The 27332-nt window shown below is 45.5% G+C and overlaps 1 protein-coding gene and 1 long non-coding RNA gene across 2 annotated transcripts in view; one reads left to right on the forward strand and one right to left on the reverse strand.

Annotated features, from left to right (window-relative positions):
• LMNA (lamin A/C) overlaps positions 1-11108 on the reverse strand; it is a 24827-nt gene extending 13719 nt beyond the window's left edge. The window contains exon 1 of the mRNA XM_027871087.1: positions 10510-11108. Within this exon, the coding sequence (XP_027726888.1) occupies positions 10510-10865 (356 nt within the window). The 5' untranslated portion in view covers positions 10866-11108. The remainder of the gene's footprint in view (positions 1-10509) is intronic.
• A 5451-nt stretch (positions 11109-16559) lies between these two features.
• Positions 16560-27121, forward strand: LOC114050121. Its single transcript, XR_003569937.1, has 4 exons — positions 16560-16638; positions 17277-17411; positions 24000-24069; positions 27065-27121. It is a non-coding gene; the product is annotated as an uncharacterized LOC114050121 (long non-coding RNA).
• Positions 27122-27332: the final 211 nt, after the last annotated feature.

Raw genomic sequence — 27332 nt, forward strand, 5'->3', positions numbered from 1 at the left:
CACACACACACACACACACACACACACACACACACACACACACACACGCTCCATGGGTGATAGAGGTAGACAGAAATAGCAAGAGACTCATGGGGAGAGACAAGTGTCACACAGAAAGACAACAGTAGGAGACAAACACAGGGGGAGACAGTGAGGGAGGACGAGAGAGCAATAGAACACATGCATTAGAGAAAGACAGAGAGACTAAGGGAGATGCACACACACACAAACACATACATACATGTATATATAACCTCCCTCCCCATGTACTGTAGGAAACAAAAAGTAAGTTTCAGGGTTTATGGATTCCCTGCTCCCCAAAACAAACCACCACCTGGTTTCCTGAGCGGTCTGTGGCTCTGAAACCACTTTCGGGTGGGCAGGATGTGGAATCCAGGGACACCTGGGTCCTCTGCTCTCCCCATCTGTCACCTCCCCCATGCATCCCTCACTCTAGATATCCAGGACCCTTCCTTGAGTGGAGAAAAAGCCTCTGGAAAAGAGGGAGGCAGGAAGGTAGGCAGTAATAGGGGTTCCAGGGTCCCAGAGGCAACATGCCATAGTGGAAAGTGGACAGGACTTGTCAACAGATGGAAATTTGTGCCCCTGTTTGGTCAGTTACCACTTATGAGATGGTAGACAAATCATTTCACCCTCTCTGGGACTTAGTTTCATCATCAAATTAGGGGGTTCCACTAGATGACCCTTCAAGTCCCTTCTAGATCTGACATTCCATATTTCTGTGATTCTATACCATCTTTACCTTTCCCTTAGCAAGAGGAAGTGCCCATGCAAGGTCATAAAGGGCTCCTCTCTTTCACTGCTCCCCCATATACACAGTGTTCCACACCACACACAAAACACTGCCTATGCCCCCTCCTAATTCTAAATATATGGAACATAGGTACAGAACACACCCAAGGCACCCCCAAGAGACATCCACAAGCATGCACTAGGTGTGGCAATCTCTCTCCACACCTCACTTGGTATGACACTTGCCAACACGCCCTAGGCGTGAGGCCCCTCAGATCTCCATCCAGAGCCACCAGGCTCCCAGCTGTTCTCCTGCTGCCCCCCTCCCTTAAGCTAGCCAGGACTAGATGCCAGGGAGGGAAGATGAGTTTTGTGTGTTGGGGGGAGGGGACAAAAGACGACTATTTACATGTTCAGACACAACTGGAGAACAGAAGAGCTGGGGATTGGCAGGGGGCCATGGGGCTGAGTCACAGCTGTTGGGTGTATCAACGTGGCATTGTACAGAGGCTATGGGCCAAAATGCCAAGGCCCTTCATTAGGAAGCAAATGGCAGGGGCTTCTATGTACCCCAGCCCTCCTAACTCAACCTCCAGCTAAATGAGTTTCTTCTCTTCATTCCTTACTTCCTTTTCTTCCTTATCTCAGTCCTTTTATACTCCTCTCTACCTCAGCCTAAAGTCACCTCTGTCTACTTAGGCAAAAGGAAATAGGGACTAGAGAAAGAACTAATAGAATGGTGGGAGGAGAAATGACTGAGAAGGTAAACAAGGGCAGTGATAAAATGAAGGAGGCAGCTGTCCAAGGTGTTGAGACTGAGGGGAATCCCCTCCCCCCAAACTTCAACCTCAGCATCCCCTCTTCAACTATTATTAACCCTCAGTCTTCTGGGTCATGGCTAATAACCCTGATAACCAGCAAGAGTATAGGAACCCCACCCCAAAGTCATGAAATGAAGGAAGGGGAAAATCTGAGCGTTCTAGTCCCACTGCATTCTAGCCTCAGGCCTGGGTAAACACATGCCAATCTAAGAAGAAGGGGCAGGGTATCCCCACAGCTCAGGAGCTGAGGACTCCAGAATAGTGGACTTCTAAATCATATTCTTCTTCCAATCCCCTTAGCTAGTCTAGAAGAGAGCCAGGTGCCCCATCCCCCCCCCCCCACTCCATACGACAACCTGAGTGCGAGGAGAAACGGCTGTTCCTTGCCTCAATTCTCTCTCTCTCTCTTTTTTTCCCTGTGTGACTGTTTCATAGAAGCACGAGGCCAGAGGATTCCCCAGAGACCATTATATCCATCCTGCCAATTCTTTTCATTCTCCAAGTGCCACCTCACATGGCTGTTTTCCTGAGTTTTGACATAACTCTTCCTCACCCCACCAAAATAACCAAGTCTTGATATTTCATTGCCAGAAAGCTCAGGAAACTAACCTCCAACCCTCATAGGAAAGCTGGAATTTGTTTTTTTAAAAAGTACTTATTTCTTCAGCCTTCTCTTCCCCAAACTTTATAATCCCATGATCTTGACTTCTCTCTCTTTCCTAGCTCCCACCATGACTCAGCGCTCCCACCCCTGGGATGCCAGCCAGATTTATGCCTGGCTCCAAGAGAAGAGATTTTAGCTTCCTCTCCCAGTCAGACAGAGGGAGGCACCCCCACTCCCTTTATATTCCCTTCTCCCCAAGGGAATAATAAAGTCCCCAAACTACCTCATCCCCTAGCCTGAGGAAAAAAAAAGCCAGAAGCCAACAAACAGGACAGAAGGGAGGAAGGAAGGAATGCTGGCCATTGAAAATGTCACCCCTATCTCTCTGCAGGGTGACCCCAACCCTGATCTACGGATACCGGAAAGTCCTTCCTGTTGTCTACGCTATACAATCTTGCATCTACTATACTAAAATTTCTTTTTTCTTATCCTAAGTGGAGAAGGGATGAAGAAAGACATCAAAATTCCAATCGATGCGATAACTTGGAAACTTCAGACCACTGGCAGCAAGCACATTTCCCTCCTCTCAGCAGATAAGTGATGGACTATAGTTGTGGATGAGGGTTTTCCTTATCAAATATGGAAAATGGGTTGGTTTGTTTTACTGTACTATATTTCTTTCTTGCCAAAGTCCTGCGGGGATATGAGGAGCTACAGAGAAGAGACAGGTGTTTTTTAAAAGCACCAGTAGTATCAATAAAATATTTAATTTTTAAAAGACCAACTGCTCTTTCTTATTAGCAATTAAATACCACATGAGCCAATGGTGAGAAATTACTGGTGAGGTAATTAGCCAGTTCTAATCAGTGTTCTTTTAAAAACAACGATATTGTTAATGCTTTAACAACACATTGTATAAAAAAAGTATCGCTAAGAAATCCTTGGTAAATGCTTTTGGTTATTATATTCATATTTAATGTAAATATTTTCATGTCTAATATGATGTAACATTATACTATATATTTTATTATATATTATATTACATAACAGTATATGATATATTAGTTATACATTATGTTAATATTATTTAATATAATTTATTGTTTAATAGGGATATATCTCTATTTTAGGATCAGTTAATAATAGTGCTTTTTTGGACCGTGGACTAGGACCAAAAGTCTAAAGTGATTTGAGATCTCCACAAATCATTTGAGGGAGAGATTCAGTGTTTAACCAGTTAGTAAAAATATCAGTAACTTTCTGTACTCTATAGAGCAAAAGGAAGAAAACAGATAGAAAGCCTGTCTTCCTTTCCTCTGAGGAGTAAGAAAGAGTAAAAGAAGGAATTGGGGTTGGGTAGAAAGAGCACTAGACTTGGGAGTCAGTAGACTTGGGCAAACTGTGTGACCTTGGGCAAAACATTTTCCCTCTTTGGGGCTCAGTTTCCTCATCTGTAAAATGAGATGGTTAGATGATCTTTAAGGTCCCTTCCAGCTCTAACATTCTAGCAGAGCACAAGGGCTGCTGTGAGACGGGTGCATCAGAACCAGAAGCCAGCTTCTCTCTGCAGTTGTCCCAGACAGCTGTGCCTAGCTTTGACTCCAACACTGAGGTTTATTGAATTGAGGGTAAGGGTGGGGGTTAAGGAATGCTCAGATACGTTGCATATTGAGGTCAGGATCCTTACCTTACTAGGGCTAGGGGGAGAAATATTCTGACTGATTAGGAGAAATTTGAGCAGTAGAAATGGAAAAAAAAGAAGTTTTCTTGTGATTCTCTTGAAATTTAAATCCTTTGCAGGCTCTAGGCTAAGGCACTGGATAGGGAGGCCAGTACCCAAGGATATGTCTTGACCAATCCAGTCCCTCCCCACTTCTCTATTTCTTACATCAGGAGTAGGGATCAAGGAACCCTAAAGGGCTCACACACACCCCCACAGTTTGCAGGGGAAACATAATTAGCTTTTGTTTCTGTCAAAGGGCATTGCCTCCTCCAAAGACAGACAGAGGGAGAAAGATGGAGCCAGAGACAGAGAGGCAGAGAAACATCACTTCCAAGTCAGGATTCAGAACTGGCTTCTGGCTAAAGGCAAAACTGGATACAAAGAATCTGTCTATACTTCTGCCATGCATGCACATACCCCCAGCCAACCAAACGAACCCTGTGCCTTCACCAACTCCTACTAAGTAGCTTAGCACAAATCTTGGTCATCATGCTAAGAAGCAGTGAGAAGTATAGTAGAAAGAATGAATTCTGGACTTAGAGAACAAGAGATCCAAATTCAAACATCTCTAACCCTTTTTCGTGTGATGATTCCAAGCAAGTCACTTCACTTGCCTGAGCCTCAATTTTCTCATCTGTAAAATGAGGATCCTACTTACATTGAGAGAATATTGTAGTAAATGAAGGGCCAGTTTTGGGAGTCGGGAAGACTTAGGTTTAACTCATATCCCTGACACCTACTAGTTCTGCATGGCCATGAGCAAGTCACTTAACTTCAAAGGGCTCTAACACTACAAGTTATAGATCAATGGAACATCTACATTGGTGGAGGAAGCATCCACAACTTGAGTTGATACATAATCTGTCTGACTCCCCCCATCCTTTCTCTATAAATATATATGTATATATGATACATATATACTACCTGCCTTACAAGGCTATTTTGATAAAAGAATTTTGTAAAGCTCAAAGTGCTATGAAAATATGAATTATTGTGAGCAGGGGGCGAGGGTATGGGTTGTACCACTTCTGGAGTTAATGGGGCAGAAGTAGGAGCACAGAGATAGAAAAGAGTCTATCTGGGTCAAAAGGAAAAATTCTGACCTCTAGCATAGTTCCAGTTCATGAGACTTCTAGCCCCTGAACCTAAAGTTTTCTTATAACTAGATACCCAAGACAAAGATGGCACAGTGTGGTATAAAAAAGCATTGGCCTGAGAGTTGGGAGACCTGGACTTTATTTTTGGTTGATGCTACATTGGCTATGTGAGGTTGGACAAGTCCCTTGAGAATCTTGGACTGCCACAAGAGAGGTATAACTTCTAGGAAAAAGGAGATGACTCCCACTATACTGTCCCTTGGTCATACTACATTTTGGAGTATTATGCTCTGTTCCAGGAGCCATAGTTCAGGAAGGACATCAAAAACCTGGAGAGAGTCAGTTGTAGTATGGTAGAGATCTCTATCATGTATAGATTGAACTAAATGGCTAACAGGGTCCCTCTCAACTCAAAATTCTGGGATCATGTGAGTCATAGGAGGGCAGTGAGGATGTTTTTAGGATGCTGAAGGGCTTTAAGACCTTGCCAGAGTATCAGTTGAAGGAACTAGGGACATTAAGTCTGGAGAAGAGAAAACTCAGGAGTAGAAATAATAGCTGTCATCAATAATGTCATTTGGAACAAAGATTAAACTTGCTTAGCTTGCTTCTATAGGGCAGAAATTGCAAAGAGGCAAATAATGATGATGATGATGATGATAATCAGCTTTTACATAATTCTTTATGGTTTTTTAAATTTTTTAAAGGTTTTCAAAGTGCTTTACGTATGTTATCTCATTTGATTCTCATCATAACCTTGTGAGGTAGATGTTATTATCCCCATTTTACAGATGGTTGTAAAAAAAATTGATGTAAGGAAAAACTTAACAATTAGAGCTTTGCATAATTGGAAGGGGATGACTTGGGAGGTTGCAGGATCTCCTTCAGTAGTGGTTTTTAAATGGAGGCCAGATGACCACTTGTAGGGTGTGTTGTGGTGGGGATTCCTTTTGGGGTATGGATTGGACTAGGTGGTTTTTGAGGTCCCTTCCAACTCTAAAATTCTGTGATTCTGAGATATCAACTCTGGCCCTCAATCTCCTCATGTGTCAGATTAGAGGGTTGGACTCCATGCTCTCTAAGGCACTTTCCTGCTCTTATAATCACAGAACGTTAGAATCTTCTTAATGCCAGAGCCTCAGCCTCCTAGTCCACATAGGAGCTGGGAGGGTCGAGCAATCCAGGAAATCATTGAGCACGAGGGCTATGTCTAGAGGGAAGAGACTGTTCCTCTTTCAGAAGCTTGGGGTCTCCCCCTGCTGATTCAGACTTCCTCTTCCCCAGGGACCCTAATGGGGAAAGGGATGAAGGGGCTGATTTACTCCATCAAAGTTGGCTGGATTTTAGCTCTGTCTCTTTCCCATCTCATCAACTCATAACTTTGTAAGTGCTCTCCAGCCTGACTTTGACAAGACCTCTTCAGAACCATTTCCCTACCTAGAACTCTAGATTCTGGAATCCCCCCAAGAGGAACAACAAGGGAGGAAGGCATTCCCCTCTACTTCCCATCCCTTTCTCTCAAAATAAGGGCTAGGGGAAGAGGAAGGTTCCAAACAGGGTGATTTTTCCAATGGAAAAGCTTCATGGCATAGTGGAAAGAACACAGGACCCAGACTCACAAGAACAGTGTTTGAGTTCGGTCTCAGACATGAAATCTACAAACTCAGATAGGAATGGACATGTAGAGCCTATATCAGATTGCTTGCCATCTGGGGGAGGGAGGTGAGGAGTGAGATGGAGAAAAATTTGAAGCTCAGAAGCTTATGGAAGTGATTGCTGATAATTTGAAATAAATTAATTATTAAAAAAATTATGAAAAAAAAATCTACAAACTTGGGCAGGTATAGGTCTGGCTGTGTCACTCACCTGCTCAAGAAACTTCAGTGGCTTTCCCAGGTGCCTCTAGGACGAAATACAAACTCTTTCACTTGTTATTTGAAGCCTTCATAGTCTTGTTCCAACCCATCTTCCTGAACTGCTGTTACATTATCCTCCTTGAGCCCTCTATGTTCAGGCCAAATCAACTCTCTTGCTGTTCTCCTACATAAAATTCCATCTCTCTCCTCTATGCTTTTGCACAGTCTGTCCTCCATGCCTGTAATGTTGTCTCTCTTCATCCTTTTCTTCTTGGAATCCTTAGCTCACTCCATGGCTCAGCTCAAGTACTACTTCCTACATAAGACCTTTCCTGGTCCCCTCCCCCTCCCATTATTAGTATGCACTCTCTACTCTGAAATTACTTTGTATTTACTATGCATATGTATATGTGTGTATGGAGAATGTAAACTGCTTGAAGGCAAGGAGTGTTTCATTTTTGTCTCTTTATCCCCATCACCTGGCATGGTGCATGGCACATAGTAGTATCAGGAAAGCATGTTGTAAATCTCAAAGGGCTTAGGAATGTAAGCAATCCTTATAGGGACCACTCTTGCCAAAGAGGGGGAAACCTGGGCTCTTGGTTATTAGTCCCCAGACACCAAGATCCAACAATCCATCAGTCTACACTCGTTCTCTTTCTTTGAGGTTTCTGTTAGCCACCCTCTCCACCACCACCACTACCACCACCACCACTACCACCACCACCACAGGGTGGGGATATAATAAGGCAGCAACTGTGAGTCACCAATACAGCTGTCCACTATTCCCCTTGCCTCCCCCCTAACATTTTCCGAAGCTACTGATCCTGACTGCCCAAGACCCAGGACTCCTCTAAGTTTGACTCTACTTTCCATAGATTCAGAGGTTGAATCCTATTTGACTCAGTGGAAAAAAAGGAAGGGTCTGAGGGTCACAGATACCCCACAAGATGGGGGCCTTGGCTTTGCACACTTACCAATATGAAGAGTTCCTTAGATTCTGGGCTCCAGAATCTAGTAAAGGGAAGGTGTTGTTGAGAGCAAGGTCTGAGAAGGATTCTGTGGTTATATCTCCATGCCTGGCCCTGAACGCTTTTTAAACATTAAATCAACACTTGCTATTTTGTGTGTGTGTGCGTACCTACAAAAGAACCCTCAGCTCCCTCCCCACCTCTTGTTACTACTCTTTGCTCTGAGCCAAATGCTTCCTTTTAGTCCAGACATCTGCACTGCACTCAGACATCTGTATGTACAAACAGGGAGGATGAGAAGAGTACTATCCCCAGTCCTCTACCATCCTGGGGTAGAAAGAGACAAAAAAGATCTGAAAGCACCCTTTATCCCAGGCACCCCAACCCAGAGCCTTCAAATTCCCTTTGAAATTTACCCTCATCCCCACTGCCCCCAGGGCACCCAGCCTTCTCCGGAAGCCCAGCCCCACCCCAAGCCAGGATCTGTGGGGGAGAACAGAGGCAACTGGCTAAATATAACACATACATAGCATACACCCCTGTCTCTCCCCCCACCTCCCACCTCCCCACACTCACTGCCATCCCAGAACCCACGACGGGACAGCTGCAAAATAGGCAGGAGAGTTAGACAACAGTTTCAAAAGCAAGAAAAGAATGACCAACTCGGAGACGGATCTATTAACCCCACTGTTCTTCTCGAAGAAAAAGGGAGCCAAAATCTTTCCTTCCAGAAGGAACTAAAAGCAGGACTAATTTAAGACTATTAACTAGTTCTTAACGTATTTCTTCTTGACTCCTTCACCTTGAGAGATCATACTCAGAAAAATGAATGAGATACTCCAACTGTCTCCTTCCTGTCCTAATTAGTCACCCTCCTTTCCACTCTCTAACTAATCAGATCACATAGGGGGAAAAAATGGGCTAAATTATTTAAGCAAAGCCATGAGGAGAATTAGTTGTTTTTCACACTTAACTAACTTGGGTTCTTCCTGGGCCAATATGGAATAAGATTGAAGGAGGGGAAAGGGTAGGATGAAATCTAACAGAAAGCAGGAGATTGGGGGTGGGGGGGAGGTGGGAAGGCACAAGAAATATTCTGGGAATTCTTTAGAGAGGAATAGATGAAAAAAAAAACGACTTTAGAGAAAATGACTAAGGAAAGTATGAGGAAGGGCAGAATCCCAAATCTCCAGATTCACTGAGGAATCTCCAAACACGTTTACTGGTCTCACTAAGGAGAGTTCAGATACAAGCATTGCAGAAAGAAATGCCTTAGGACTTTGGTACAAAGAGACCAATCCTCCCCAAAGCCATTTTTTTTAAGTGGGGTGGGGTGGGGTGGAGGAGAGTAGGAGGGGCCATGGGAGAGGCTGCAGACTTACAACGGCTGATTTTCAAAAAAATCATAATCTCCGAGTATTTTAATAAGGCAAAGAGAAAAGGTCAGAGAGGAAAGGGATGAACCAGATGACATAGTTGCACAAACCTGACCACAGAAAATGAAAGTGACCAGCCCAGGCAGAAAGAATGACTGGGGTCTGTAGGCAGGCAATAAAGACAGACTCCCACCAACTTAAGACTGAACTTTCACCGAGATCAGAGGGTGCTAGGCTCAGAGGGTAAATATCCTCCCAATTTTCCTTTGAGGTAGGACACAGGAACAGCATAGTCCAGACTGGAATCTCTAGCTATTCCCCTTTCTCTTTTTATTCCCATGCCAGAGAGGCCAAGGACTCTGGGAACTCTGGGGGCAAAAACTTTTTTTGTTGCTTAGCCACTGCAAAAAAAAAAAAATCAGGAAAGGACCCAGGCAATTGGGGGTCGGGGGTGTAGGGAAGAGGACACATTATTACAAAAAGGGAGGCTCGCAGAGTTCTTCCAAGAAGGGCAAGAGTGCCGAAGCTCACCATTGGCTGAAAGAGGAAGTTTCCATGCCCCCATGTAGGGGGGAAAGGGCAATCAGCAGTCTTCTAAACCTTCCCTCTACCCCCACAAAAGCACTGCTAGGTATTGTGCCAGGTTGGAAGTCCAGGCTTGGCCAGTATACCATGTGCAGGGAGGGCAAGGTAGGCATGGTGCCAATTCATGCAAGGGTAATACTTGACAGGACCTTTTCAACCACCCCAACACCTCTAGGACTTCCTGACTGGCCAATGCCAGCTCCAGTTGGTCATTGCCCAATCTTCTCCTTGGGGCTTCAGGAGCCTGGCAAAGTCCCATCTGGACTCAGCCAGTGCTCCTCAGGCAGGAACCCAGGCACCCTGACATATGAGTCCATTGGTAGCATTTTCCAACTTGCTTCCCACACCACCTCCAAATGCACCCATTCCCCTAATTCCCCTACTCGGAGGCTCTTCTGACCTGACATGTAATTGCCATTTGACAGCCTAACCATCTAGGGAGTTAGGGGCTCTGGAACAGGCAAAATTGTTCCTTCCTATGGTTTCCTCCTCTCTTATCTGAGAAGACCTCCCAGAAGGAAGCCCGGATGCTTTCTCTCTCTCTCTCTCTCTCTCTCTCTCTCTCTCTCTCTCTCTCTCTCTCTCTCTCTCTCCTGCCCAGCTATGCCACCTGCCGCTTTCTTGCTCTCGGGAGCTACAGACACCACCACTGCCACTCCACCCTCCCAACGCATACCCTTTCCCTTGGCTGTATGGAGGTTCTCGCAACCGGGGCCCACTCACCGGGCTTTGAGCTCCTTAAACTCCTCCCGCACTTTGCTCAGCTCCAGCTGCAGGCGGGCGCGCTCCTTGGCTACCGAGTCCAGTGTCTTGCGGGCGTCCCCGAGCTCGGCCTCGTAGGCGGCCTTGATGCCGGACACCTCCCGGCTCACCACCTCCTCAGATTCGGTGATCCGAAGGCGCAGGCCCGCGTTCTCCGTCTCCAGCGAACGGACCCGATCGATGTAGACAGCCAGACGGTCGTTCAGCTCCTGCAAGTCCTCCTTCTCCTGCAGCCGCGTGATCCGAGTCGGGGACAGCGGGGTGGAGCCCGCCGGTGCCCCGCTCCGGGTGGCACGCCGCTGCGATGGGGTATCCATGGCAGGCAGGGTGGCAGCGCCCTGTGGGCAGGGGGTCCCTGAAGATTAAGGACCTGAAGACAGGGAAGGGAAGAAGGTTTGCAGAAGTCGGGCAGCTGAGCCTCCTCTCGGAGACAGGTGCCCGATAGGGTTCTGAGCTCGGATGCACGACCTCCCGGAGTTCTGGTCTTAACCCTTCTTGGGTAAGTAGGCCGCTCCGTGTAGACGCGGCGTTCTTGGACAGTCTTGAGTCTGAGTCACCGGGCTGTGGAGCTAAGGCTCAAATAAGCCTGGGAAGAGGGGAGGGGCCACATTCTTAAAGGGACAGCAACATGCCCACCGAATTCTTAGGGTGGGCAGTAGGGCCTTAGGATGAAATCGAGTGGGGGTGCCCAGGCCCTTCACGATGTCCTCCCCCATGCGCCCCAGTGTACACTGTAACTTTGATTGATGTCCCTGTTGTCTGAGTCTTATCTGCCTGCCCAGAGATTAAAACCTTTCCCGTCTTTCAAGAGGCTAAGAACCGAGTAGTAAAAAACCAGATTGGGGGAGTGGGCAAAGGGTGGATCAGGAGTATCTGGAAGGGGGAATAGGAGCCAAATAGTAGAGCTGGGGGAAGGCATAGTTAAGGGGTCCCAGGCAGTTGGGGGGTAGGCTGGTACCCAAGAAATGACTCACTCCACTTCTCCCCATGGGTTTCCTTTCCTTCCCTTACCATAGTAACCAATGAGTCACCCTCCCCATTCCCCCTCCTGCCCACATCTGGGCAGCCCATTCAGCAACTAAGATTTGAGCAAGCCAGGTGTGGGGGAAGGGATGCCTGCATTCAGTTGAGGGGCTCAGGGAGCTCTGGATACCTGAGACATCCAAATCACCTACCCACTTTAAGGTTCTGAATTTTTCTGTCCTTTATCCTTCCCTCCCACCCACCACCTCCTCCAACCCAAACCCAGGTTGGAAAACAAGATCCAAGGGACCTGAATCCCATCCTGGCTATCTCCCCAAGGTTCATAAACTAGAACCAAGATTGCCAGATGTTGGGCCCAGAAGAAGGGAGGAAGAACATACCTAGGTCCCTTCCCCCCCTCTTCAGCCCCTCTCCCTTCTTTAACTGTAGGACTTATTTTTAACTAGTAATTCAAAACAGACGCCCAGAGCTGTGCGTCACGTTGCCAGGACACCAGGGTCCCAGATTCCTGTGGTTCTTGGAGGGGCCAGGAGGAGGGGAGTCAAGCATGGGGCTAAGAGGCCAGATGCCTGAATCGCTATGCCCATTCTCATCAGAAAGGGGGCAGTGGGTTGGAGCTGGGGGGTGTAGAGGGAATGGAAGCCTGGACTGTTGAATCCCTGGCCCTGACCCTGATTTTCCAGAAACCAAAAGTGAGGTCCAGGTTTCTCCACTTGATCGGTTCTGAGTTGTAGCTGGCTCTGGAGCAGACTGGTGAACTCCATAGGGCTCTCACAAAACCTAGACTTGGAAGTTCCTAATCTTGTCCAGCTTAGCTATGGCAGGCTTCTGCTCTTACTCTAAATCCAGGTTATCTAGTTCCATTCCATTACCCATATACTATGAGTAGTGTCCCTAACTTTATCCACCCTTATCCTCCACAGCCTCCAGGGTCAGATATCAAGACCCAGGCTGTATACCTATTCTGATGTACTCTCCAAATCCCCCTTCCTCCAGCTAATTCTATAAATGAAGAGACAAGGAAATTGAATTATATTGTTCTTTTCCAGCTCCACAGCCTCTAATAGTTGAAAGAAGATGCCCGAGTTCCCAAGTCTGAGTTCTGGACCCAAGGAGAAGGAGGAGGGCTAAGGAACAAATAGGACTTTGGCTTGTCCAAGTTGACATCAAGAAGAATGGGAAGAGACTGGGCCTTGGAATACTGGGGTCCCATCACTAGTGGGACAGAGCAGAGTGGATAGGGTGGTTGCCTGACTGGGAGGCATATGGCTCTCCCTATCTTTAAGACCAAAGAACACATAAGCCTGGCTCCCCACCCTAGCAGTTCTCTCCCCATCTAGGGTGTGGCACTTTGCTACCACCAACATCAGCTTCCCCGACAAAACAAAAGCTCTGTTTTCCCTCTTCTGTTCCCCAAACCAGGAGCGGGGGTATAGGGGGAGAAGGAGAGAGCCAGAGAAACGTGAGGGATGGGGCTCATGCTGTTCCCGTCTGCCTCAGCCCCCCTCCCCTTTGGCATCCTGCCCCCCCACCCAGCCAGCCTGGCTTCCCTTCTGAGCTGGGGAAGAAAAATCACATTTAACCCTTCTCAACCTGGAGTCTCCCCCTCTGTAGGAAGAAAGGGGCAGGAGACAGCAATGGAAAGAATTTAGCACCCCAAGTCTTTCTCTGGGCCCAGGGTAGAGTTTTTGACCCCCCTATTTCTGAGGGATGAACCCCCTGATCCTATAAACCTTCTAAATCTCAACTTCAAAGCCTTATTCTAGATACTGGATCTGAAGTTCCAAACTCAAAGCTTTTACCAAGACCAGAGGATCTCATTTGCCATTTCTCTCTTTCTACCCCTCCCCAGGACCAAATAGTCCTGAGGATGGTGCCACAGATTGGGTCCCTGGAAATCAGTATAGTGAATGGATTCAGAAGTTAGTACGTAGCCAAAAACAGACCAAAAAGTAGAATAATGGATTTGTGGTGGGAAGGAGAATTTGGCTTGATATAATGGAAAAAAGCATTGTACTGAGAGTCAAGAGACCTGGGTTCTAGTTCTAGCTTGCCTTGGGCAAGTGACTTCATCATTCTGAGCCTCAGTTTCCCTATATATAAAATGAATTATAAAATCTTATGATTCTTATGGAAAGAAGTGCTGGAGGCACCAAGAAAGGTGCCATGGAGTGAACAGATAGCGACAAGGCTGCCAAGTTGGAGAATTTGGGGTCTGGAGAGTATTATAAGCTAAGCCCAAGTCAAGAAAATTGGTGTTCGAGCCCCTACTCTGCCTCTTTCTGCATGACCCTGTACTGGTCACTAAGCTTTCTGGAACCTCAATTTTCTTGTCACATGAGGAGATTCCAGAACGCAATAAGTATTTATTGCCTATTTACTGTGTCCAGAGCCAAGAAAGCAGAAGTCTCTGCCCATTCTCAGGCTGCTAGTCTATACACACATGGAACAAGTTTAGAGGCAGTTACTGAGCAACTTACAAACCCAAAACAGAGCAGGAAGAATAGAGTGGTTAGGACAGGGTGGGGTTAGTCTAGGCAGGCTTCTTGGCGGAGGTGGGCTCAGAGCCCGAGCTTGAAGGAGGTGCTCAGTAACAATTGGTTAAATGAAAAAAAGACGCTGGCGGTGGATTGGTGGAGGTGGGAGGGGAAAGAAGGGAAGGGAATGATTTGTGCAAAGGCTCAAAAAAGTGGAATAAGAACTCATTTGTTGTGCTGGGACCAGTCAGAAGCCTGGCCTGGTTGAAGTGAAGGTACTGTTTTGGGGACTAAGGTAAAACTGGAGAGGGGAGGAATGGGGAGCTAACTGGTACAAGGGCCTTGAAGGCTGAGCTGAGGGGTTTGGAATGGCTATAGGAAACTACTGTAGATTCCTGAGCGAGGGTGGAATGAAATGAAAACAGGGTGGGTGGAAGGTTACAGTAGCAGCCTGGGTGCGGAGTATGTTGAATGGAGATGAGAAAGCCAATTGGGAGTCAATTGCAGTAATCTAGGTGTGGGGTAATAAGAGCCTAGATAGGGCTATTGGCTGAAAAAATGAGGAGGGTAGAATCCATGAAAAAATTATGAAGGAAGAGCTAACCTTCAGCCGGAAGAAGAGCTGACATTGATGATTGACTGAATGTAAGGGGTGAAGAGAAAGGAGTCAGGAACAACCTCGTACCTTCAGGCTTCAGAAACTAGGAGAGTGAGGGAGGGACAGACTGTGCCCCTGGGGAAGAGAGAGAATAGATAGATGACCGCTACAGGGAGAGGGTAGAAAATGAGTTCCAGTTTTGCATGCTAGGTTTTGAAGAGGACCAACTGGAAAGAGATGTGAGTCTAAGATGGGGTGAGTCAGCCACAGTCAGGTGATAGCTATAAGTGGGGGACAAAGTTCCTTGAGGGAGGGAAAGGGAAGGAAAAGATCAGAATGCCAAGGCCCAAGCTTTGAGAGCCATCCCTCCCCTCCCTACCCCAAAGGATAACTCTGTGGGGATATAGCAACAAAGGCCACAAGGAAGCATTTGGAAACAAACAAAAAAAAAATGAGCTAACAGCTGCAATCATCTCCACCTTTTGGCTTCCCTGAGGTCCTAACTAAAATCTCACCTTCTACAGGCAGCCTTTTCCAATCCCTCTTAATTGTAGTGCCTACCTTCTGTTGATTACTTCCGATTCATCCTGTATATAGCTTGTTTTCCCATAATTATTTGCCTGTCCTCTCCCAGTTTACTTCAGTTTCCTCATCTGTCAAATGAGCTGGAGAAGGAAATGACAAACCACTCCATTATCTTTGCCAAGAAAACCCCAAAAGGGTCCAACCCCATGAAGAGTTGGACGTGACTGAAAAATGACTAAACAACTCCCTCCATTAGACTATGAGCTCCTTGAGGGCAGGGACTATCTTTGGCCTTCCTTTGTATCCTCAGAGCTTAGCATGGTACCTGAAACATAGTAAGAGTATAATAAATATTGATTGAGTGAATCAGAATCTCAAAGTTGGAAAAGACTATAGACTATTTAATCTATCTAGTTATATGAACAAGAATTTCTCTGCCATAAGCCTTACAAATGGTCACCCAACCTTTGCTTGGAGACTTCCAATAACAGAGAAAAGCTGCCTATTTCACCAGGCAGCCCATTCCAGGATATTGCCATTACTTTTACAGGGTCCCATAGAGGAGGGCTGATGGTTCTGAGCCCCATCTCTGTGCCAGGGAAAGTTGACAAGGGACTGGTAAACTTGGGCAAGTTCTCCCCTACATCCTCTATCCAGATTCCAAAGAAAGTCTAATGCCAGACTCTGATCCCATGTCCTAAAGGAGACCCTTTCTCCCAAAGCCACAAAAACCTTGAACCCAAATTCTGAGCTCTTCAGATGACCCTGCCCAACATTTCCAATCAACAATACCAGGTAACAGTCATACTAGATACCAGATTGTGAGCTGAATGAAAGTCAGGCAAAGGACAGAACAGAAATCTGGCTGAAAAGAAATGGCATTTCCTCAGAGATGTAACTACCCTGAAGTACTGCCACTTTCAGGGATGACAAAGACTCAGCTGAAAGTCTAGGGCTCTCTCCACATCCCAATCCAGTTACTTCCATTGTTAGTAACTGCTTCCTCAGACTGCTACCTGGGACTCTTGTGTGAAATCGGTGAAGAAGCAGGGAAAAAGGATTATATGGTTCGTGGTCTCTTGGCACTGGGTGGGCTAAATTATTAGCAACAGGTCTATTATCAATGCTATAATAACCAATTAAACTACTCTCATCTGGGCTGTGCTTGTGTATTTTTATGCACTTTGTGACTACTTCTGGGGTCCTTGGTAAAAAGTTTTGTATAAGGACAGCTAGGTGGTGCAGTGGATAGAACATTGAACCTGGAGTCAGGAGGACTTGAGTTCAAATGTGACCTCAGACTAGACACTTGACACTTACTAACTGTGTGACACTGGGCAAGTCACTTAACCCCAATTGCCTCACCCCCCAAAAAAAGTTTCTGTATGGTTCTTGACTTTATCCTTCTTTTTTTCTCTTCTTCCTCAGCCTAAAGTCTCCATCATATGCTCTTCACCAGAACCTGTCTTATAATGGTCATGGAAACAGGCTTCGGAAGGGAGATATGTAAATGAGGCCAGCGGTGGTTTGGGACTAAACTATCAATATCTTCAGGGATATAAGGGAGTGTAAGAATGACTGAGAGTTGGGCAAATTGCACCCCAAGTCCCTCTGGCCCCTGAGGGGGAAGGGCAGGCAGAGAGAATGGAAGAGGAGCTGAGCTCTGATGCAGGCAGGAGTAGGAGGCTGTGTGTGTATGTATGCGGGTGTCTTCGTTGCCTGGGGCCTCCCTGGCCTCCTGAATGGGGGTTTCCTCTCCTTGTTGCCAAGGAAACAAACAGAAACATTACAACTCTGTCCAGAGTAGAGAATAAGTGAAAAGAGAAGGGAATGGGGGTCACCTTCTGCTCCCCTTCCTTGGAAGGAAGTTTCCCTGCTGCATCTCCATTTCTCTTCTCTCCAGCCGACCTCCTCTAGAAATCAAAAAAGTGGAGGAAGGACTTTTCCTATCAAATTCCATGGGTTGTTTCCTTCCCTTTCATTTCTCAACTGTTCTGTCCTTCCACCTTCTCTCCACTGCAATAACTGGGACTGTATATAGCAAAAGGGATGGGGGATAAGGTCCCAGGAAAGACCCCTTAACAGGTTGACGATAGAGTGAAACAGGGTAAGAGTGTGAACTAACTCCCTCTGGATTCTCAAAGGAAAAGCTACCCTTCTCATTGGTTTGGGCTGTGAAATGATGCTGTGCCACATGCTGGATGGCAGGAAGATGGACAGGACGATCCAGGGCCTCTCTGCTCATTTCCCAGAGGGCAGGACTCAGTCCCTTGACTAGTGTAAGTGCAAGCCCTATTTCACACCAATCCACATTCCCCCCATTTTTTTTTTCTGTTCTTTGCTGGGATTCCAGATCCTATCTACCTTTACTTGTCTTGCAAACTTTCCCTCTTCATCCAGCAGGACTGTCCTAAACAGTAGCCACAGCAATGGAAAGCTAGGTAGAGGGAGAGGTTTCCAAGCTGTGAGGAAGGGGAGAGGCCCCATCTGAGGATAATTAGAGGCTTCCTCAAGATTCCTCCCTTGCCTTCCCTCCACTGCCCGCCCCAGGGTTGGGCTCAGGGGGCATCTGTTTCCTTTTGGCTTAGGCTCCCTCCAAAGGAGGTTAGAATGGCTCTGGATTTCCTGGCTTGGATTTCCTTGGGACAAGAGGATGGGGTGAGAGCTTCGTCCAGCAAAAGCATCCAAGCTCTGTTTGACACCCATGAAGCTGAGATCTGGGAGATTCAGTTTTGTCCTGGGGATGGGTGCAGCTGGCTTCCTATGGGAGATGTATTAGGTGGGTGGGGAGTCTGCACATTCTTAGAGAAGGATTTCCCCAGTGACTTACTGGGCATCTTTGAGTAAAAGGCTCTTCTGGGGAAGAGTAACATCTCTTTGGGGAGCTACTGTGTCCAGTGGCGGAGGGAGAATAGTGAATGCTACTGGGCAGTTTCAGGAATAGAGAATGGAACTAGAGGTGGAGATTTAGGGAGATGTGTAGGAAGGCGGGAAAGAAGAAGGACAACAGTAGAAGGAGGGAAAGAAAGGAATGATGAGGAAGAGGAAGGAGAATAGAGGAAGAAGTGAGGGAGAGAGAAGAGGCAGAAGGACAGAAGGAGGAAGGAGGAGAGGAGAGAAAGAGGGATTGTGGGAAGAGGTTAAGTGAAAGAGGACATAGAAAAACAGAGGGTGGAAGAAAGGTAAAGAAAGGATAAGGGTAAAATGAGTGGAAAAGAACAAGCCCAGTCCCATCCCTCATTCCCCACCAAAGATTTCAGAGGGATTTGGAACCCGGGATCAGTGAGAGAATTGGGGGGAGCCAGAGGGGTGGAGCTGGGGAGATGAAAGACAAAAGACCAGAATGCCCAGACAGGCTAGGCCAACACAGAAGCTTTAGCCCCAGGTCCTGGTGGGGCAAATATTTACCCGTTGCTAAGGAAGAAGAAAAACCAATAGCTGGAAGGGCTGGAAGGCTCCTCCCCCTTTCCCTCTGGCTTACAGATTCTGGGGAAACTGGCTGTACTCCCCCAAAGCTCCTGCTCAGGGGCCACTATTGTGACTTCTCTGCACATTCCCACTAGAGCTGTCACCCCATTTTCCTCTCTGTCATGAAATCTGGTTCCTGGTGCCTCTGAACAGACCTGAATGTAAGGCTTCCTGTGTGCAGAGGTCTGGGGCTGAGGAGGACAGCCTAGAGAGATGGAAGGGATAGGCTTAACCCTAGGTTGTGAGGACAAGAAGAGCACCCTGGAGGCTCGGACTGACTCCCAGAGGGCACCAAGTCTAGACTCCCCCAAAGACCCATTGATAAGTGTTGGGGGGGCATGAAGAAAAGAAAACAGGAGATTAGGTGGGCAGACAGAAAATAAGGGTATTCCTTTGGCAGCACATAGACTAAATTTTGAATGATATAAAGATTAGCATGATCCCAGTAAGAGGATGACAAGGAAATAGGGGAGGACAAGGGAGGCAGGATTAAAGGAAGACTGAGAAGGGAATTATGAAGGAGAGGCTGGGGAAAAGGGACAGTGAGGTAGAGAGGGAGAATTTGGGGATAAATAGAAAGGCCCTTGCAACTTTAGGCCATTGGGCACCTTGGTGAGGGAGGAAGGGGGGCAATCTTCAATGCCTGGAAAGAACAGGGCTGGGAGTTAGAGTTGGGTGGGGCTGGGTGCCTAGGGGGTGGGGGGGAGGGGAAGGATGCTCAACTGAAGCCAGATGTGGTGCGTGTGGTTGTGTGTTCTCACTGCTGCTGGCACGGCAGCCCAGCCACTGGGAAAGATTAGTCAGCCTGCAAGGGGAAGGATAAAGGAAAGGGGGTGTGTGTGTGTGTGTGTGTGTGTGTAGCCCTCCCAGGACAGGGAGGGCTGGTTCTCCATCCCAGCAAAGGAAGTTAGGAATTGGGAGGGATATGGAGGAAGCCTAAGGTGGTTGGGGGGATGATCTCGTGGGCAGCTGAGGTGGCAAGGGTCTGTGGCAATAGGGAGTGGTTCATGCAAGTAGACTACCTCGTTCCCCGTTTTGGGTTTCTTCCCCACATATGGAAGCTCTTTTCCCCATAGATAGCTCTTCTTATGTGGAGTTCTCAACTTTTAAGGAATTTTGTGAGTCCTCTTTTACAATACAGGATCTTTATGTCTCAACTTGATGGGGGTAAACCCAGTATCAATCTGACATGGGAGAGACTGGGGAGAGGCTCCCTGCATACTCTCAGTGACTTGGGATGAGAACTGGGGAGGATTAACAGGTGGAGTCCTGGAACCCCCTCTACTGAAGAGTCAAGGTTTGCTATGCAACTTGTAAAGCAAAATGTGGTTTTTCATTTCAAATCTGGAAGCCTCAGGTCCTTGTTCTTTTATCAATTTGTGTTAGAGTGAGGGTAATACCAGAGAAGGTTGGGGAGACTTTATGGGATAAAAGGAAGGGAGGGGCCAATAACAGGATCCAGAACAGGAAAGTTTCTTTGAGGACAATAATCAACCTGGGATCTAAGATTCAAAAGGGGGCATCTCAGAGGATAGGGTGGAGGCAACTGGTGTTAAGTATTAGGCTACAGGAGTGATGCCCTTGGCAGGATAACTACCAAGATGGAGAAAGGGCCTGGATGAGTGGAGAGGGTTACATCTCTTTAAGGAGACGCAGATGGACCCTGCAGCCACCACAGGTAAGAGAAAGATTGTATCACAAAGTGAACGTCTTTCTTTAGCACAGTGTTTCTCAAACTGTGCTGAAACCCTGTAATACCCCAAGTTGGTTTTTAAATTAACTTTCTCTTGTTTGGCAATAGACATCAAAACTAATAATTTTAGAGGCTTTTGCTACAGGGGTTCTGCCAAAGTTTTGTTAAGACTGAAGGGTTCTACTATTTTGAAAAACTTTGAGAACCACTGATCTAGTGGGAGGGGTAGTGTGATAAAGGAGAAGGAACATTGGGCCTGGAGTAAGAAAGGCTTGGGTTCAAATCCCACCATTTATTAGATATGTCACCATGGACATGGCCTTAAATTTTTTTGAGCCTCAAGAGTTAAAGCCTATAATTTTCAGACTAGGCTGTTTGTAAGGATCAAAGGAGATTATATAAGGCACTTTTTAAATGTAAAAAAAAATTATATAAATGGCAGTATTGGAAAGAGTATAGGCTCTGGCATCAGAAGACTTGAGTTCTAATCCTGGCTCAGCTGTTTACTACCTTGGGCAAGTCACTTTACCTCTCTGTGACTCAGTCTCCTCATCTGTAAATGAGACTAGATGAACTCTAAGTTCTCCTTTAGCTCTAAATCCTAAATATGGAATGTATTGAGACTGACAACCTAACAAAACAGATGGATCATAGGATTTTAGAGTCATAAGGAAGCTTGGAGATCATCCAGCTGACCTCCCCACTAATAGCAAGGCAGCTAGATGGTATAGTGATTAGAGGTTGGGCTTGGAATAAAAAAAATCTTGAATTCAAATCTAGCCTGAGGTACTTACTAGCTTTGTGACTCTGGGGAAGTCACTTAACCTCTGTTTGCCTCAGTTTTCTCATCTACAAAATGGGGATAATAATAGTACTTAGCTCCCAGGGCTATTGTGAAGATCAAATGAGATAGGATTTGTAAAATACTTTGAAAACCTTAAAGCACTATATAAAGACTTGTTATTATTATTAATTTAATAGATCCAGTTCAATTCAGTAAATATTTATTAAGAGCCTATTATGTGCCGGGCACTCAGCTAGGTTCTAGAAGTATGAACAGCGAGCTTATAGTCTACAGATAAAGAAACTGAGGTTCAAAGGGGTTGGGGCAGTAGACCTTTATACAAACAGTAAACTGCTGTCATATTTTCTGACTCCAAATCCAGTAAAGCTTTGAGATTTAGGGGACTTGGACTGGATTATTTCTAAAGGGTTTTAGCATTTCTAAGATTTGTTGAGTCTATGTTTCTTTGAGTGATAGGTGGTTGGAAGCGGTCAGAATCGGTAGGATTCCTCCCTGCTCTCACACACACTCAAGGAAAGCTTTCAATATCTCCCTCATGGATTCTACCACCTAGTGATACTGGTTTCCTTACCGTTCCCTGAACAAGACACTTCATCTCCCAACTCCCTTCAATACATTTTCGTTGGCTGTCCCCCATGCCCTGGAATTCTCTTTTTTTCATCTCTGACTCCTGCTTCCCTGGCTTCTTTCAAATCTCAGCTAAAATTCTACCCCAAGAAGCCTTTTCTGATTCTCCCTTAATGCTGGTGCCTTTGCTCTGATATCTCCAGTTACATGTGTATATATGTATCTTATTTTTACATAATTTTCAGTGTTATCTCCTCCATTAGATTGTGACCTCCCTAATACTGGGGATTATCTTTTGCCTTTCTTTGTATCTTTAGCTTAGCACAGTGCCTGGCACATAGTAGGCACTAAATAAGTACTTGTTGACTTGATTTGGAACTACTAATGTAGAACTTAAAGAAAAGCCACACCCAGAGAGAAGAAAAAACCAGATGGATAGAAGAACCAATGGAGCCCCAGGCTGGCAACTTTAAGGATGTTATTTTCCAAACTTTCAACGGAAAGTTTGAAAAAACACACACAAATGAAAACGTGACTCACTCCACCCTCCTCACTTCCCTCCCCTCTTCCCTAGGCTCTGTGATTTTCTCCCAAGAGTTAATTCAAATCACATTCTCAAAAAGACTAAAACAAGATGTTTAATGAGAAGGGGGTGTGGAAAAGGCGGCTGAGAGACGCCAAAGGGACCAGGAGGAACCCGGGTTGAGAATGAAGAAATTGAGGGAGTTACTACTCCATAAGCAGGAGTAAAGTTAGACCATTGGGAGGACTTACCTGAGCCCTGAACCATGAAGGATCTCGGGAGGGGGATGATCTTGAGGGCTTATGGCTTCACTTAAACTTCTTTCAAAGGAGAAAAGGACCAGAGTGTTTGAAGCTTGGAAAGAACCTTAGAGCTTATCTAGTCCAATCCCTTTCATTTTATGGATAAAGAAACGGAGACCCAAAGATGTCTGATTTGTCTCAGGGTCACACAGGTAGTAAGTGACTGACAAGCGGGGACATGAAGTCAGGTTTTCTAACTTAGTCATAGGAAAAAAAAAACCAACACTAGTTCTCTTTATCAAACCCATGCTGGGTGCCACTCATGGACAAGATTCCACAACTGGTCAGCCCAAGAGCTTTGACCCGCTCCATTTTTCTGTTTTGCTGAACTGTGCCCCTCCTTAACGACCCCAGTAGCTCCCCCTCAACTTAAGGAGCCTAATGGCCCTGGGGTCTCACCCTATTACTTCTGGACTTAGTGGGGATGCCTCATTGGCTTGGCCTGCTTCAACTCAGAACCCATGAGCCCAAGAGATCCACTAGGCTCAGCCTCCTCAATATTAGAGGCATCCAGCACCATGCCCCATTTTCAATGACTTTTTTTTTAAACTAAGCCAACCTGTCTCCTCTCTATTCTTTTAGAGCCAGACCCAAGATATCAGCCCCTCTCAGTCTTCTTTGGTCTGGCTCTGACACAGGGCACAGGCCACTCCTAAGGACGGGACCTTCACCTGGCCTCTCTATGGTTGTTTCCATCCCCTCTTTTCAGAAAAAATCTCTCTCTTTTGTCTTCTGGTTAGGTGACCTAATAAGTTCCCATGGGGCTGCTAAGTGGCGCAGTGGATTGAGCACTGGCCCTGGAGGTAGGAGGACCTGAGTTCAAATGTGACCTCATATCCTAGCTGTGTGACCCTGGGCAAGTCATTTATTCCTGATCACCTCCAAAAGCCAAAAAAAAAAAAAAAAGTTTCCCCAAACCACACTGTCTGAAGCTCTCTAACAGGGTTTCTTTAGGCTCAGGAATTCTCATCCCAATTCATAAGGCATCAGGAGAGGGAAGGAACTGCCTCATTTTATGGAGGAGTTTCTATGAAGCCTACACGCAGTCATCTGAAGGTGATTGTTCTCTCCTCAGAGTTCTCATAGCACCTGGTCTGAACACCAACTTTACATTTGCCGTCTTCACTCTTGCATGATAGTTAATTGTGTACCTATCTTAGGTCTCCTCCTCTATTGGATCTTAAGGTCCTAAAGAGTATGTTCTATCCATCTTTGTATCCCCAGCACATAATAAAAATATGTATATAGCACCTTGAGGTTTGCAAAGCATTTTACAAATATCATTTTATTTGATCCTCACAACAACCCTAGGTGATTTCACAGATGAGGAAACTGAAGCAAACAGAGGATCAATGACTTGTCCAGGGCCATACAGCTAGTAAATGCCTGGGACAGGATTTTAACTCAAGCCTTTACTACAAGCCTTGCTCTCCATCCACCGCAGCACCTTGCAGATAGTAGGTACTCAATACACATTGGTTAAATTGCATTGATCTTGTTGTTTTGCAGGTGAGGAAATATTTCCTTTTTTGGGCAGTGGATGTACACATAATTCTGGTTCATGACTTCACATTGTCAGGTTGGTGTATTAGTTTTGCTTAGCTGCTTTTATTCTCTATTTTTTTATTCTTTGTTACCAGGGGTGACTTGCTAGCTAAGAGAGGGGCATATTCACAAATGAAGGTGATATAACAATAAAAGATAGCAATCTTTTAGCAAAACTCATGATCATTTTCATACGGCACTTGATAGTTTTTTTTAAAATATGGTTACATCCATTATCTCATTTAATCTTCACAACAATCCTATGAAGGAGGCAGGACAGCTATTATTATCCCAGTTTTATAGCTAAGGAAACTGAGACCCAGACAGGGCAAAGGGAGTTACTCAGGATACAATCTAGGCCTTCTGATACCCGTTTCAAAGTTCTTTCCACTACCCCATGCAGCTAAAGATACTACACCCGCATGTAGTCTTTAATAGAAAAGGGGAAATGTTAGAGGAAGTTTGAGAGAGAGAGGGAAGTTGCTGCCCACCAGTCCAGCTCTTCCTAAGTCTCTCTTAGTCCTTGAGCCCGGGACCAGGATTCAGTCTCCCTTACAGTGCTAATTGATAGATTCCTTTAATTGCCTATCACAGGGAGGCAATTATGCCCCATTATGGAGCATGAGCTAATTAGTACTCGTGCCTCCAGCAGCCTCTGGGCACCCCTCACCCCTTTGAGGTCTGGAGAAATAAGCCAGCCATCTCACAAGTCCCTCCCACCCCCAGGGAAAGGAGTTGTCACCATCATCATCCATGGCAAAAATAACCCTTCTAGATGTGCTTTGCAAAGAGGTGCAAGACTTAGAGCTCCTGTCTCCCAGTCTCACCTAACAGGAAGATAATTGTTTTTTCAGACAAGAGGGTGCCCCATTAAAGATTTCACAGTGGTATCTGTACCACACCCCTAGTCCTTCTTAGACACTGTCCTATGATCGAGCTGCTACTAGCCCTGCTAGAAAGTCATCTTCTTTGATCTGTCTAAGCTAGCCTCTTCCTTCTCTACCTCTGCTGTCACAGACACCACCTGGGTGGTGATCTGAATTTCAGTTCTAGCTCTTCTTTTAATTCACTGTGTGACCTTAGGCAATTCACTGCCCATCTCGAGACCTCAATTCCTTAGCTAAGAAAGGAGGAGGTTGGAATAGATGATCTAAGTGGCACAGGAGCCAGAGCTCCAGACCTGGAGTCAAGGAGACCCGAGTTCAAATTGGACCTCAGGTAACATACTAGCTGTGTGACTCTGGGCAAGTCACTTAACCTCCTTCAGCCTCAGTTTCCTCAGCTGTAAAATAGAAGATAATAATAGTACCTAACTCCCATGATTCTTGTGAGGATAAAATGACATATTTGAAAAGTGTTTTGCAAACCTTAAAATGTTCTATAAATGCTAGTGATTATTACTATTGTTAAAAATCTTTCCAACTCTAACATACCGTGATTTCTATAATTTAAAAGTCCTGTGGGATAGTAGAAAGAGAAATGGATTGAGGGTCAAAAGACCTGGATTGTAGTCTTGGCTTCACCACTGATTAGTTGTGAGACCTGGGCAAGTCATTCATCCTTTTTTCACCATCAATATCTTCATCAGTGGAGTAGGAATAATAATACCTGTCCTACTTATCTCGGGAAATTGTTGTGAGAATCAAATGGAATAATGTATTTTTGCTTAAAGTGCTTTACAAAGAGCTTATTAACTCCAATCTTTCTGTTTCAGCCTGAAGATATTTCTCTAAGTCTTGGGTGGGGTAGGGACTTTCCTCTTTCATGGCACCTGCCAGCAAGGCCCTGGAGGAGGGGATCCCCATTTCCTCTTGAAACTGGGGGTAGATAGAAGCCCAGTGGATGAGGAAGAATGAAACTAATCTTTTTGAAAATGATGGTAGCATGATAGGGCCATGTTGAGACTAAAACTTTTAGGAAGGCAGAGACAACTCTCCCCTTACTTTGCCACCCTGACTTTCACACCCCTGCCCAAGGAAAAAGGGAAGGGGATGTGTGTGGAGGCAATGTTGTTAAGATGTAGCCCGCTGAATTTCACCACAATGTTAGATAAACATGGTTTTCAACAGTTGGCCCTGTGGGCATCAGGCAAGAGAGCACCACTTTTTTTTTTAACTCCTCTCTACATAAGATCTATAGTGGAATGTCAAATTAATTGGGACAAGTAGTACTTTTGATATAGTTTCATTTTGCAGAGAAGCATTATGGTGTAATGGCTAGAAGGTTCAAGTCCTGCCTATATCACATACTGGCTCTGTGATCCTGGGCAAATCACTTAATCTCTCAGTACTCTAGACAACTCTCTAAAACTATGTTTCAGGAAAGGTGCTAACCTATATTAGTAGAAGTAGTTTACGCATTTGGAAGTTCCCTTTATGAATGAAATTACGAGTCCAGTCCTTATCTCCTTCATTCTGAGACAGCACTGATCATTCCTGTGTGCTGTGACACAATGTAAGACCTTGATCAAGTGAAACCAGATTGAGCTGGTTTCCCTACATATAGTTAGTAATCTAAGTGCTAGATTTAATGTGATTCACATGTTTCATTCTTCTCTTTTGTTTTAATTCTGTGGATTGCAAGAATGGATATTCCTCCAAGGAAAGGTACAAAAGTAGTTGCTTTTACAGAGTATACTTTTTTTTTTTTTTAGTAAGGCAATTGGGGTTAAGTAACTTGCCCAAGGTCACACAGCTAGTACGTGTCAAGTGTTTGGTCTGAGGCCGGATTTGAACTCAGGTCCTCCTGACTTCAGGGCCGGTGCTCTATCCACTGTGCCACCTCCCTGCCCTACAGAGTATACTTCAATGACTGTTAGAGATATTGCAGTGGCTGTTGGTGTGGGGCAGAAAAGCATTTCAAGGATCATTCAAACCCACAATGGCATGAAACACTCACACTCAAGTATGGTTTAAAATAAAGAACTTAACTATTGCTGTAAAACAATCTAATTCATTCACAGAAAACAAGAAAAGATCTTCAGAGGAACCTGGCAACTTAATGGGTTGGTATTATTGATTCCTTTATAGTGTGGCATACGCTTTTTCAAGCTGAAAGAACAGCAAGAAGACCAGCTTAAAAAAAAACAACAACAACAACTGCTATTAACCATTGCTATGAAGAAAACATACCTGTCAAGGGAAAGATAATACCAAAGCTGGTGTACTAAAGATAGAGGGAAAGGTGATTTTTAGTGATGAAACTCACTTCTTCTTTCAAGGCTATATCAAAGCTGTTGTCAGAAAAATTCCAGGTGAATGTTTAAAAACTGAGCATTTCCCCAGACTATAAAACATC

The sequence above is a fragment of the Vombatus ursinus genome, unplaced genomic scaffold (assembly GCF_900497805.2).
Source record: "Vombatus ursinus unplaced genomic scaffold, bare-nosed wombat genome assembly UNPS02014798.1, whole genome shotgun sequence".
NCBI lineage: Eukaryota > Metazoa > Chordata > Mammalia > Diprotodontia > Vombatidae > Vombatus > Vombatus ursinus.